General features: G+C 33.9%; 1 protein-coding gene across 1 annotated transcript in view; it reads right to left on the bottom strand.

Annotated features, from left to right (window-relative positions):
* The window catches only part of CSMD1 (CUB and Sushi multiple domains 1), a 626,201-nt gene that overhangs the window by 197,083 nt on the left and 414,106 nt on the right, over positions 1 to 15,012 (bottom strand). The window contains exons 28-30 of the mRNA XM_085309436.1: positions 14,852 to 14,990; positions 11,420 to 11,607; positions 8,947 to 9,141 (exon numbers count right to left, since the gene is read on the bottom strand). Of these exons, the coding sequence (XP_085165562.1) occupies positions 8,947 to 9,141; positions 11,420 to 11,607; positions 14,852 to 14,990 (522 nt within the window). The remainder of the gene's footprint in view (positions 1 to 8,946; positions 9,142 to 11,419; positions 11,608 to 14,851; positions 14,991 to 15,012) is intronic.

Raw genomic sequence — 15,012 nt, 5'->3', positions numbered from 1 at the left:
TGCATCTAATGCTCAAAAATACCCTTCAACTAACATGACAGCCATTTTCTTTAGCAAATAAACACCATTTTCGGCAACAGTAAAGCCTTTTTAAAGCCTATKTACTCAGCGTACTCATTTTCTATCATAAAAGCAATGGGATATCCTGAGAAACATTTATTTTAACATTGTAACCATGTGGGCCATTGCCTTTTTTTTTTTTTTCTTTTTCCTTTTTTTGGAAGTGGAGGTGGCTCTTAGGCCAGAAATATCCTAAAGTCCATGGAGCATGTATGTATCTGAGCAGCAGTGATGGGGTATCTTCCTCCAGGAGTTTAATTCGTAATAGGTTAATCAAATCACATAACTGGCAGTTATGCTACAGCTGCAATAAAGTGTGGAAATGCCGGGATACCCTGGGTCAGTGAGGCATGGAGCAGCCAGCACCTTTTTCTCACAGGCATAGATGGAGATAAAGACAAAAATACAGAGGGAGATGCCCACCAAATCAGGAGAAAGCACATCAGTCTTGAATGGCAGCTACCTCAGAAAAGACCAGCGTCTCCATAACACAGAGACAGTATTATTTAGGCAAAGTAATAATGTGTATTAGAAAACAAAACAAAACAAAACACACACACACACACACACACATTAAAAGCTTCACCTTATTCAGCCAAACAACATCTATTGCCTCTATGTTCAAATATATTCTCTAATAACATGTTAGTCCACATTTGGGATACTGGAAATATCAAAAAGGTGACATGAGAAATGAAGTTTTGAGTCCCTTTCTTTACCATACCACACTGAGGAAAGGGTATAGGGAGGAAGTGTCTCCATCAGCTAAAACCATATGCAATATTCAATCATGACAGATCACATTATTATTTTTATTCCAAATAGTTAAAAAATTAATTGTGTAACCCCAGGAAACGTAAAAGCAGTATTTTGCAATACATATATTTTTTAACTCCCTGCTACATAGTTTTCTATCTAGAAGTTATAAAGAAAAAAAAWGAATTAGGATGTAAATTTGGGAGAGATTAAATTCATTTTATTTAATTCAATAACTTCAGGTTTTGAAACTTTGCTATAACACCTTATAAAGGTACACTTTTAGAACAATGTTGTTTTTCATTCTTAAGAAGCTATCATAAAGTAGTAATAAAAATACTAAATTGTAGTGCAGAAGAAAAAAAGAGTTATGGTTTAACTTGCTAACTGCTACTTCCTTTCTCTTATTTTTTGGCTATTTATGTCTTTGCTCTTGGTATTTTTTTTTTCCTTTTTTTTAAGAAGACTAATATTTTATTTCTCAAAAATAATTTCTTATAAGAAAATATCTATACTTATAGCACTTTAAAAATATTATGAAATTAAAAATTGATGTAAATATTTAGTTGAATCCTCTGTTCTTTTACATCCAGAAATAAAAGCCTCAGAGACAGACACAGCTCCTAAAACAATGTCTGTATTTTGACAAAACGGACACCAATGTCTCACACTGAGTTCATTTTGAATATCATAACATTTAGATAATTAAAAATTTTGAATTTTACAGCTTACTTTTCCAAATACAAATTCACAACTCTTTACTGAAAATTGTTAAAAATTAAAAATCATTAAAAACTGTGTAAAATTGTAAACTGGAATATGTTCTTCTGGAGGTAGCTTAAGTCTATCTATCTTGTATGGTTTACTGTGTGTTTCATTTTAAAAACCTTACTTAATGACTTATTTTAAGACAAGAAAACAGAATATAAAGGGGATATTTTAAACATGCCATAGCAGCCAAACTGCTTAACTCCATGCAGAAAATTAACATGAGATAGGCGTTGCCACTTGTACTTTTGTGAAAATAACAAGCAGCAAGAAGCATCAAACACAGTATGATATATATATGCAGTATTAATACTTTTAAAACGTACTATAAAGATGAAAGAATTATTATACTAAATTGAATTAACTATAATGAAAAAAAGAAAGGAAAGGAGTTTGGTTATTTATTTATTACTGAAAGCAAGTTTGTTAAAAAGCTGGTTTGATTGCCAGACTATCAGAATCTACAAGAAGTAACAAAAGGTGTATGAGAAGAAGGTTAAATGATTTCTTCACATTTATTTTCTACCGATTAAGTTGCATTATTGTTTACTTTCTATGAAGTATTTTAATATAACGTCAAATAACAGTTCTCAAGGTCTGGGACAATGGAACAAGCTGTTAAATTATAAACTGACAAGACACGAAAATCAAATAATAAATGAAAAATTCTGCAAGATTTCTGAGAATTGAGAACAATGGTTTATTTCTCTAGCATGCTGATGGAAAGATTAATAGAATTATAAGAGAAAAATCTAATGTATATGGCTGTCACAAAGGAAATGTATGCCTCATTAATCTCTTAGGGTTCTAGAATAAATCAATGAAATAATGGATAAAGCTGACAGTATTTCTTTGAACATAGCTTCCCACAATAAGCTGCTCAATAAGTTTGCTAGTTATGTTAGTTATCAGAAATGAAGCTGTTAAGAAAGAAGAAAACAAATTTCCCTTGGGACAAACGATGGGGATCACAAAATTTCTATTTGGGGTTTGTGATGCTTAATATATTTGCTCACAACCTTGAAGGAAGTAGAATCAAGAAGATGTAGCAAGTAACCAGGAAAAATTCAGACAAAATGACCTAATCATGATACCTTAATGAAAACTTTGAAAGGATCTGAAATGTAAATTTGGTAGATTTAAAGTAGTAAACACAAGAAGTAGTCTATGTAGATTTTAGTTAATTTAGAAAAAAAAAAAAAAAAAAAAAAAAAAAAAAAAAAAAAAAAAAAAAAAAAAAAAAAAAAAAAAAACCTAACAAATCTGTAATGGCTAAAGCACAACCTGTCACTGTCAAAGATCTTCCTTTAATTTAATGGGTAATGTAATGTCAATGTACACGTATTTAATGATGAAAAGGAGTAGAAAAGAAAATGCATGGTAAGACAAGACTGGCACCTGAAACCAAACCAAGAAAACTTTCTGGTTTGAGCTAACTTTGGCAAGTAAGGTAAGCATTACTATGGCTTAGACCACAACCAGGAGGATGGAAACTAAACAATTATGAAGTGCTATATAGCACCTATTTCCTACCCAAAGATATGGAAAGCACAAGAAAAAGATGTAGCACCTACATAAATGCATTCAAGTAAATAACTTTTCAAAGGATAGTCATGAATACTTTGAAATAACTAATCATGGGATCCTGATTCCTATTCTACATGACAGAGAAACAGAATCTTTTATAAGCAAGCTGACTTCATCTTCATAGGCATTAAGAAAGATAGAGCCAATCTAAAAATTTTTACAGAGACTCGCCAGAAACTAGTTTGAAGTTTGGAAGAAACAATGTAAGAAAAAGAAACTCTCTTTCCACAGACTAATGGGAAAAAAAAATGCTATAGATACTGAAAATGTAATCAGGRTGTTCCTATCATCTGATACAGTGAGAACAAAACCTTATTTTTCCAGCTCTCTTGTCTTTGGAGAAGAGGGTCCAAAGCATGGTATAGGGATGAGAGGGATGAGCAGCTAGGAAACATGAGAAAACCATGATTATCTATATTATACAACTTTTTGCCAGAAACCTAAATAAATTAACAAAGTTCTAATTTCATTGAAATATATCTATTGTACCTTTCTGTATAATACTGTAACTCCAGATTTGAAAAATAATTTTACTCTTTCCAATCTGATTCAGAAGTGATAATCACAGAAGTAGAGAAGACCTAGCAAGATGTATCAAATACAACAGTTATGCTGCAAAATCAGTATGGGATAGAGATTGAAATGACTGTCATTTTTTATCTTCACTAGGAAAAAAAAAATGAGAAAACAAAGTATTAGACTGGAAAGCTCTATTTTCTTTCTTTAAAATTCAAAAGCTAGTAGAAGTTACATTTTGAAATCGTTTTCACAGAATGATTAACAGAATTTCCCAGAATGATAATGATTAGGGACTTTATTTCAAAAAAAAAATATTTGCAAAGCCCAGATCTCCATAGATGGAATGGGTTTGCAGAGTCTTATAATTGTTTAATGGAATAGCTATGATAATAGCTATTATTCCTGTAATTCTCCCAAGCAGCTTGTCCCCTCTTCCACATTCTGTGTATTTTCTTCTTCTGTCTGAATTTGGCCAAGAGCTCCTTGCTCATCCATGCAGGCCTCCTGCCCCTTTTACTGCACTTCTTACTCATAGTAATGCACTGCTCTTGAGYTTGGAGGAAGTGATGTTTGAACAGGAGCCAGCTCTCCTGGACCCTACTTCCTTCTAGGGCCTTAACCCATGGGATTCTTCCAAGTAGGTCTCTGAAGAGCCCAAAGGGAGCCAGGGGCGACCAAAGCACAGGTAGCGCCCTCACTAATAGGGCACAGTACCACAGCACTTGAGCTAGGTGAGCAGAGCAGGATACCGGCAACAATGTTAATTGACAAGCGAAAGTTCAGGTCTAGCAGCCATTCAGGGAGCTAATGCAATGAGCAGCAAGAGATGAAGCCAGAGAAAGGACTAAAGACAAGATAAAAAAGTATGTAAAGAGGTATCCATAAATAAGTTACCTACAGCATTGTGTCACAAAATCACAGCATAGCTGAGGTTAGAAGGGACTTCTGGAGATCATCTGGTTCAACCCTGCTGCTCAAAGCAAAGTTACCTAGAGCAGGTTGCCCAGGACTATGTCCAGTTGGGTTTTTACTATCTCCAAGGATGGATTCTCCATTACCTCTCTGGGCACCTTGTTCTGGTGTTCAATTAACCTCACAGTAAAAAAGTTTTTACTTATTTTTCCTGTCTTCAGATGGACTTTCCCATGTTTCACTTTGTGCCCATTGCTTCTCATCCTGTCACTGGGCACCACTGAGAAGAGTCTTGCTCTGTCTTCTTTGCACTCTCACATCAGATATTTATAAACCTTGATGAGATCCCCCTGAGCCTTCTCTTCTCCAGGCTGAACAATCCCAGCTCTCTCACCATCCCCTGATATGATAGATGCATCTGTTCCTTAATCATCTTTGCAGCCCTTTGCTAGACTCAGCCCAGCAAGTCCTTGTATTCTTTGTACTGGGGAGCCCAGAACTAGACACACTATTCCTCACTGGTGCTGAGTAGAGGAGAAAGATTACCTCTTGACCTGCTCTTTCTAATGCAAGCCAGGTTACCAATGGCCTTTACTGCAAGGAAATGTTGGCTGACAGTGAACTTGGTGTCCACCAGGACTCCAAGGTCCCTCTCTGCAAAGTTGCTCTCTAGCTGATCACCCCTCAGCCTGTACCAGTGCATGGGGTTATTCCTTCCCAGGGGATGGAATTGGCATTTTYCGTTGTTGAATTTCAAAAAGCCTCTCCTCTCAGCTTTGTATCATCTTCAAACTCACTGAGGATGCATTCTGTCCCATTGTCCAGGTCTTTAATAAAGAGGTTAGACAGTATTGGACCCAGTATTGACCCCTGAGGTACTCCACTAGTGACAGGCCTCCTGCTGGACTTTGTGCCACTGATTGCAACCCTCTGAGCCCAGTAGTTCAGCCAGTTTCCATCCACCTCATTGTCTGCTTATGTAGTTCATAGATAAGATACTTCATCAGCTTGTCTACAAGGATATTATGGGAGACAATATCGAAAGCCTTACTGAATAAAAAACATCCACTGCTCTTTCCTTTTCCACCGAGTCTCCTCATTGTAGAAGGCTATCAGATTGCTTAAGGACAATTTCCCCTTGTAAACCTCTGCTGAATACTCCTGATCACCTTCTTGTCCTTCGTGTGCCTGAAAATGGTTTCCAGGGATCAAATTGAGACTGACTAGCCTCTAGTTCCTCAGATCCTCCTTTTTGCCCTTTCTGAAGACAGGAGTGATATTTGCTTTCCTCTAGTCCTCAGAAACCTCTCCTGATTCCATTACTTTTCCAAGAAGAATGAAAGTTACTTTGCAATGACATCAACCAGCTCCCTCAGCATTTATGGATGCATCCCATCAGGTCCCATGGACTTGTATCCAGTTTGTTTAAATGTTCCCTAACCCGATCCTTCTCCATGAAGGGTAAGTTTCCTTTGCTTCAGACTTTCCTATCTCTAAGGGGCCTCGAGTTCAGGGGCTTTAGGGCTGTCTTATCAGTAAAGACTAAGGCAAAGAATGCATTCGGGACCTCAGCCTTTTCTGTGTCCTTTTCTGGTGGCTAAAAATCTTAGTAAGAAATTATTGTTAATTGTAATTTTACCTCTCAAAAACTGCTATTCCTCTGGAGTCCAGCTTCTACATCTGACCTGCCCTACATAACACAGATGATAGAATGAGGCTTTCCAGTGGAATACTTCAAAATACCAATACTTCTCCATCACCACAAACAACTAATACCTCTCTTTTTCATGAAAAATAATTCCTATATCCAGATAAAACAGAAACAAATATTTCTTCCAGTTCTCAATAATAAGAATTTATCAGGAATATCTGAAAAGCAGAATAAGCTCACCTGTTCCTCTCTCTTCCCTGAACCCAATTACTGAGAGCAAAATAGATTAGAGAGAATCCATCTACATTTAGAAAATTACTAGTAGGTCATTCATCTCCTCTAAAAATTTTGTATTGACTCATTTCCAGTCTTGGAAAAGAAACCTTGGTGGGACACCACTGAAAGAAAAATGTTGTAACAGATATTCTAACAGATATCTAAACAGGCTCAATCTTTCAAAAATGTATATTCAGAAATAAATAATTATCATATTGTTTGATCCGCTCTATTCAATTCAGCTTTCAGTTGGGCAGGAAAGAGAACTGTGTTTTATATATGTTTCAATTTGCCTGTGACACAAAACAAACTATCTAAGCATATCTACAGTTATATGTATACTTATTTAAAGAGTTCCTATAAAACTTTTTCTACCACATTGAATTAATTACAGGAATAAGGAGGCCTTATTTTGCTTTCTGCTCGTTAGTCCAATTYTATTTTCTTCAAAAGATGAAGCAACTCAAGAAACTATTTGTAGGATATTGTAATTGAGACCTTTCCAATAAATACCACAATTCATTGTCTTCATATTTAATATGAAGCAGTGGTAATTCTCCTAAAAATATTATTTTAAGCTATATAGAGAAATTGTCAGACTTGGATTGACTGAAATTTAACAAATTATCGTACAGATTATAGTAGCTGTCAACCGGTTGTCTCCAAGACGATGCCTAGCTTCTGATAATAGTTCACGGCAGGCCCATCCTGGAAGCGTATCACAGATGAATGTGCATTAGGTTTGGCTCTCTCTGCTCTATTCAATACTCCCAAGTATCTCTGTATGCCACCATACCATATCCTAAAGAACATAACATATAGTCTCAGGTTCACACTATAAGACTTTAGTGTATGTTCTAATGAACTAAAACTCAACTGTTACATTATATCAGATAATCAGATACTTTGATGTGAGCCCCCCTGTATACACACAAATAAAAACATGTCTTAGGGTCATGGACCACATAGGTCCAGATGAATACAGTGCCAAGTGTTAGGCAGTGTTAATCAAACAGAAAAAGCTAGCCTTACATAGTGTAAGTATGGCCAGGGATTACTTCTCAGGTCTTTTCTCATTTAGCAATCCAGATACATCCTGAGGCTACATCTAAACTGCTAAATAAAACAATGCCATGGTCATACCCATGCTCAACAGCAAGCCACACTGCTTCTYCTCTGGGCTCCATTTGATGCCCCTGCGGTCTTTTATACAGTATTCTAATTCTGTGTGTTCGTGTGTGTGCACATAAGGGTAGAGATGCTAGTTCAAAGTGCCTGAAATTACGTGAGAGCTGCATCAAAGTCTTAAGGTGTTTTCACAGCTGAAGTCATGGAGTGAAGTAATAATTAAGCAGTACGAATAATCAGCAACTCACTACATGAGCTTCCTATTTCCTTTTTTATATAGTAGCAAAGAGACAGCCTTAGGCTATGGCTGTGCTGGAAACTAAACTGTACAAGAGCCTGTTCTCTGGCCTTGTAACCACGTAGCACAACTAGCCACATCAGGTACCAGTACTAGTACTAGTACTCTCACCCTTAGAAACATATGCAAGTTGCCTACTAGATAAGCCCCTTGTCCCATACTTGCTCCTTCACCATGCCTAGGTRGTTTTAGAGAGTTCAAGATGGCCTGGATCGAAGGCCTACTAGCAAATAGACTAACAACTTAAGTCTAACAGTGTAACCAARTTTTGGTCCCCAGTCCTTCCCCCAAGTATTATTTAATTAATATGTATATTGTCTAAGTAGCTACATCCTTTTTAAATACAACTCTAAATTACTAACACTAGCAAGATAATATCTAAAAACAATACATCTGAGATCATTTGGGAGCACAGATAAATCCCTATTAATATAAATATATAATGATACTGTTAGTAGGAGTAATAATTGTCCATTTAGGTTCTCAGTCATAAGCTGAAGCCTGTTTTTGGTGAAAGCCAAAACATTTACCTCAAACAAGTTACAGTCTAAGAAACAGTAAATGGATACAACAAATGAAGACAATAAAAAGAAAYAGAAAGACAGTTCAATAATACTTCATAATTGAAAGTGAACAGTGATGTTTGTTTAGTTCATTTTTAGCGGTTTCTTACACAGATCACAAAATCTTCCACTGAAATCGATGCAATGTGAGAATTATGGAAGCTCAGATACTGCTTTGTGATCATTATTACGTATATGATTTTATGTTGTAACTTCACAATTTAAAGATATTTTTAAATAGTTAAACCAAAAAATTAATGACTAAACTATGGCCAACAATTAATAGCATAATAACTTTTYTTTTAACTTCAGTTTTTTTCTTTTTAAATAAACAATATGTGTTGAAGTAGTGTAAATAGTCTCAGGAACTTAGAAACACTGTGAATCCACTGTAGGGACACAGGAAATTATAAGATAACAGTACATACCATTACAAGATGGCAATGCTCTGTTCCATGCTGGCTTTCCATCAGCACCAATTACACATGTTATACTTGAGGGATCAATAATCTTATATCCAGAGTCACACTGGTAGGTAATAGTTGAACCAAGTTTAAAGTCTGTTCCAATTCTAGTCCCATTCATAATGTTTCCAGGATCAAAACAAGCCTCACGTGGCTTTTCTGTTAAAAAGAATGGAAGCAAATCTATATATGCTTTAAATAAAATAATAATAATAATAAAAGAACAATTTGCAGTTTTTTTCTTTTCTATCAGTCTATATTTTTCACCAGGTTATTAAAATATTCTTCTTGTTTCTGTATGCTTACAACAAGGTCATGGAAACTTGTATAAGACTGGTTAGCTACTCAAGGAAATTATGCTGAGAAGATCTAAGCTACAGTATTTTCCTCCTAGATCTTTAACTTCCAAAGCTGAATGACTTCAATGAAATCTAAAAGAAAAATGTTCATTTCTATAATGCACAGCTTAACACTATTATGTTTTTTTAACCAAATATTGTACTCAATGCTGAATAATTTCTGCTTAGAAAGCTGCCATAATATACWATAAGTTAAAAAGTAAAAATGTAAAAATGCTCAGTTCCTTTATCTTTCATATATTGAGGATCTAATAATAATTGGATTTTAAAGGCGAACTGAATAAGCACAACAGTTATTTTCTGAGCTAATATGTATCAAATCTTTTAGTCAAAGTGAGTGTTGACATTGGCTTTAACAAAGATAGGATTTCATTCATCATCTTTGGCAAGTCAAAATACAAAGAAAAGAGATGAGATAGATAAGATACATTAGAAATAACGCTATGTCAAAATTGTGATTGAGATGGTCTTCAAACAGAAGGCATTTATGAGTAGAAAATTCTTTATAACTAAATAAACAAAACCAAAATATTAGTATTGCTATACTGTGGATAACAGCTATATTGTTTCTTAATAAAAAGCTTTAACACAACTCAGTTACTTCAAATTTTATGAAAATATTGTGTAATACCACTTCTGTAAGTAATACTGTGCTAAAAATTTAGACTATTTAGAAGAGAAAGATGCACCTAATATGAATAAAATTCATTGAGAGGTAAATTCTTTTATTAAAAACCTCCAATCTATTTCAAATTTATAGTCAAAGTTTATAGCGTACGTCCTCCTCTTATTACAATTAATAAAGCATATATTATAATGAAATACATACAAAAAAGGTAAAAAAGCAAAACTGGATGTCAATTAGCAGAAATGCAAAATATTATATTTTATATAAATATTAAATAATATACTTAACYCCTGAATTATTAGGAGCAAGCTTAGTAAGTATTTAACATAATATCTTTTAAAGGATATTTGTTTTGCTCTTCTGAGTTATATTTTTATTATTTCATTGCAATGATAGTTGTATTTAGCTGCATGTCATCAGACTGTGCTGAGAAGACAAAATACCTGCACAGCTAAAAAGTGTAAGCACATTTCTAAAGGACATCTTTATCTCCTTATCTCCTCTTGCTCAACTTCCCATTTTCTTTCCCTGAAGCCAACACAATTTTGTTTCCTGGAACTAAATATTTTCCAGTTTTWTCTATTTCAAATTTAGGTTGGAATGGAGACTAAGTTTTTATCTATGACAGTCTGATAGTTACTTTGGAAAGGATAGCACTGCCAACATGTAGAAGAATGCATGAAGCTAGATGAAAGTTAAAGATTAAATGTAAAATTGATTTACTATTTCTTTTTAACCTTTCTCTTTTTCACTAGTATGTTATTTCTATATTCCTTAGGTTTCTTTGTCATTTCTTTTTTTGTCACATACATTAGAGTGTTTTATTTCCATTGTCAAGAATAAAAAGTTGAGGCAGCACATCTGCTGTGTGTAAAACAGCTTAAAAATCTGAGTAGAGATGGCAATAAAGCCAGAGACAACATCTGAGAATAGAAAAGAAACCAGCTTTGTACATGTGCATGTGTATGTGCATACGCATGCGTGTGTGTCTCAATAAAAAGTCAGCCTAACCCATTCTCTGACTGACTAGTAATAGGCACCATACAAAATGCAAAGATTCTCCTGCACACAGTTATTCAAAAATATGTATGCAGTTCAGTGTGCTGCTTGCAAATGAAGTGCAGAGGACATGTATCAGCAAGGAAGCAACAGTCATGTATTCTAATTGGGTGAGACAATTCAATTATTCTTCAATTTCTTTCTGAATGCTTTTTTTTTTTTCTTTTTTTTTTTTAAGAAAATGTACATAAGGAAAGAGAAAGAGATAAAATAGATTTTTGTGTTCTGCCACACATTTACAGAAATTAGTTTTTAAAATCTATGTAGATATAAAGAGGTATTTGGTATAGTTCAGTATTGGTATGTCTAGAAATAAGCAGAATTTAGTCTCAGTAAGTCCTAAATTACATTTCTTTTCTATTTTTTCTGTGGATCATAACGGGAACAGTACCTTTATAGTCAATGGCAAATCCTGACATTCCAACAGAAGCATCACTGCGAAAGGCCAGAAACAAGCTGTTGCCACTGCTCTCTATTCTTTCAGGAGCCTGTGAGCCTTGAAAACTGCCAATTAGAGGACTGTTAGAATCTTCCCCTTCATAAATATGTAGAAAATCATAACTGGGCTCCATATTGAAACTGCAAATGAAGGAAAAAGAGAATTAAGTCRTCAGGTTTCATAAATTAAACACTACTGTGACTGTGGTTGCCAATCTTCTAYCTAACACACATTCTTTTCCAGAAATAGAAGACTCTCTAAAATATAATTCACAGTGAGAATTTACTAACTTTCCAAAGAATTCTCTTCACTATTGATCTGAACATCTTTGACTTTCCAAAAGATAGATATCTACCATCAGGCCTCAGAAAGGCCCTCTACAGTCAATGGGAAAGAAGCACATCCTCCTACATATCTCAGACACCTTTCTCAAGATGGAATGAATAGGAAGAATCCAGATAACCAGCTTAGATTAGAAGTCTAGCTTTTAGCTGGCTAAACTGGAGATTAATTCTACCTGTTTTAAACATAAATTCATTACTTAGACAGAAAATGCTTTAATGARGACAGGTCTCTACCATGGAACTTGTCTTTGTTCATACCCAAATTATATCACAAAATTATGATAAATTATAGTAAATTACTGTTCTCCTTACTAAAAAAACAATGCTAAGTTACATTTTTTTTATGTTTATACAAAGGAACAATGAAGATCGTATGAATGTAGGACGTTCACGGGGCTTTAATTGAGATGATCTCTGAGATAAAGACAAAAATGTATACACATTTTACATGATAAATTTATAAAGGGCTAGACGTACAGGATATACTAAGAACAGAAAAATATGAAAAATATGATATTAAAAATATGTAGTCAGGGTCAAAAAATGTTTTTTTCTTTCTAATTATCTTTGTGAAAGAAAATCATGAATAAAAATTTGGCTTTGTTACAAGTATTGTGGTAAAATTTCTGTTTTTCCTTTTATTAAAATTATTACTTTATCAGTTAATGCTGTCAGATACAATCTTCTTCAAATCCTGTAAGACAAAGGGACAGCACCTTTTTCTTATCTGAGAAATCAACACACACACTTCTCTAATGCAAAATGTTAGTGGTCATATAATGATGAAAGYGAATAAAGAATATTTTATTCTCTATTTTCAAGAGAGAAAAGGAGTCAGAAAAATATGCTTTGAAGCTCTAGCTAAGACAGAGTTAGGAGTCAGAAGAACTAAAAGAAATAGCAGTCTGTAGACCAAAACAAGGAAAAGAAAATTGTAAAGGCCAATAGTTTTCAATCTTTCTGTAACCAATACGTATTTGACAAAATACACTGCATCTCTTTCTTCTCATCCCACATCCTCATCTTAAGCAAACAGAGCTGCCTTCCCAAAGCCACTTCTTTGAGAATAATATAGRACTTGGGTGTAGCATACTGCCTGAGAATCAAAAGTGTAAGATAAAATGAAAAAAAGTGGCACGTTAAGAAAGTAGAATGTGTAGATGTCAAAAAAAAAGTTATTGAAAGGATGACAGAGAGGGAGCTATTTAAAACTGACATTTCAGATAAATTAGAGGGGCTTTTGTGATAGTGCATTAAGTGATTTGTGTTCTAATACAAAATGTATCTATAAAATTGTACTATTATGCTTATTATCTCCTTTATTGGGTCACCAGAATGTACTTGTACTCCAACTCATTCACTAAATGCAAATCTGCATTAGTCTATTCTGCAATACTGAAAAAAGAAAAGCAGCAGAAAATGTAATCAAAACTTTCAAATTTTGTCTATTTGATAACAATACATGTACAGATAATAGTGTTGTTTTCCCTTATTAATTTCTATTACAATTTTCCTTTTTTCCTTTACAGCTTTCTAAAAGTATTCATAAAATGATTAACAGCCTCTCAATCTGCAGTTTAAAAGGCCCTATATCACAACGAGTCAGAAGATGGATAAGTTTCCAAGAATATTCTGCAACATAAAAAATATTGTAAAGGTAGTTCAAAAAACTGGGTAGCTAGGGCATAACCTTTTCTTTCAGATTCCTAAGGCAGATTTCTGTTTGCAGACTTTAATAATGTTAGCAGAGAATATCACAATTAGGAAAGGCAGGAAGTAAAGTGTGCAATGCTGGACTATAATCATATATAATTTGCCATATATAATCATCTATAAAATGTATTGTAAGTATAGCATCAATGCAAATTCCACATTATTGTTAGTATTTGTAATCCTTAAAATAAGATTCACAAACAACCTGTATATTATATAATCATAAGTTTCTTTCATCTTCCTTTTGAACTGATTATTTATGAAGTCCACAGTAATACGATGCTTACCATACCTGTTTACATACCCACTATATGGCATTTTCAGGAGTATAATTAATGGACATTTATTCTCATCTCTTACTACTATTTTAACAAATAATTAAAAAACAGAATTATCACATTCTTGATCATATAATTCCTAGTACCTTAGGTTTTAATTCTTTCATGTCTTGCATATCAACATTTCATTAGAAAACATATTGCAGGTGAGCCAACAAAGCAGACCATTTTTTCCCTCCAAAAGGATGCAAATTTTACACAAGAAGATTCTGAACATGCTACTAAGTGTTTCTAAAAGACCTAGRGTTGATCCCCTCCACACTAGCGTCTGCAGCAATGTTAGCATTCGTAACTTTAAAATCACAGTTAGAACAGAAAAAATCATGGAACCAAAACAAGAAAAAAATTGCAAAACAGCCAAGATGATTGTAGCCTGATTCAAAAATAATGATAAACACATAAATATAGTGTTACATGCCTGAAGTTATAATTGTGTTAAAAATATTTGCAATAAATATAGATGGCCGATGGTACATTCAATAATAAAAACAGTTTAAAATAATAAGAGGTAACATTATGCAGACAACTTTTAGTTCTCTTAGTTTTTCACTAAATAGAGTAAAATATAATTTTATATATGTATATATATATATATTTTTTTTTTGCCTGATCTATATACTCCAAGTAAAATGCATTTAGTCTGTGTTAGTAAAAGTTTTAAAATTGTGGATTTTTTTTGAATGAGTTTCCAATACAATTCAAATCTCTACTGTGAAGTACCACAGAGTAAATTGAGCATTTCTGACAAATGACTATGGCTTTAAAGCTTTCTGTCTCATAGGTCACAGAGTTTTATTGTTCAAGTACGTATTTGGTACCAAAAACTGCCTTAGTTTATGTTATTTTCTTTTACATTATTTGGAAGCAATGATATAGCCCATCTTAGATGTATGCTCCAGAACTTAGCTAGGGAATATGATAAATGATGCCATTTTTAGGTGTAACATTGAAAAATCTGTTAAACAGAGCCATTCATCTAGAAATGGTACCTTTTGAACAACAAGGCAATGACGAAATCAGGGTTTACTCTTATTCTCCAGTCACAYTCTTTCCCAGGAGGATAGGGCTGTGGATAGTTAGGTGATAAAATAACTCCTGCCGGGCCTGTCAGGTTTCCTCCACATGCAGCTGTAATAATGCAAAAAGAAAT

The sequence above is a fragment of the Rhea americana genome, unplaced genomic scaffold (genome assembly GCF_003343005.1).
Source record: "Rhea americana isolate MKP2758 unplaced genomic scaffold, rheAme1 scaffold_299, whole genome shotgun sequence".
In the NCBI taxonomy this organism is placed as follows: Eukaryota; Metazoa; Chordata; class Aves; order Rheiformes; family Rheidae; genus Rhea; species Rhea americana.
The sequence above is the reverse complement of the archived record's forward strand: the minus strand, read 5'-3'. Positions and strand labels throughout refer to the sequence as shown.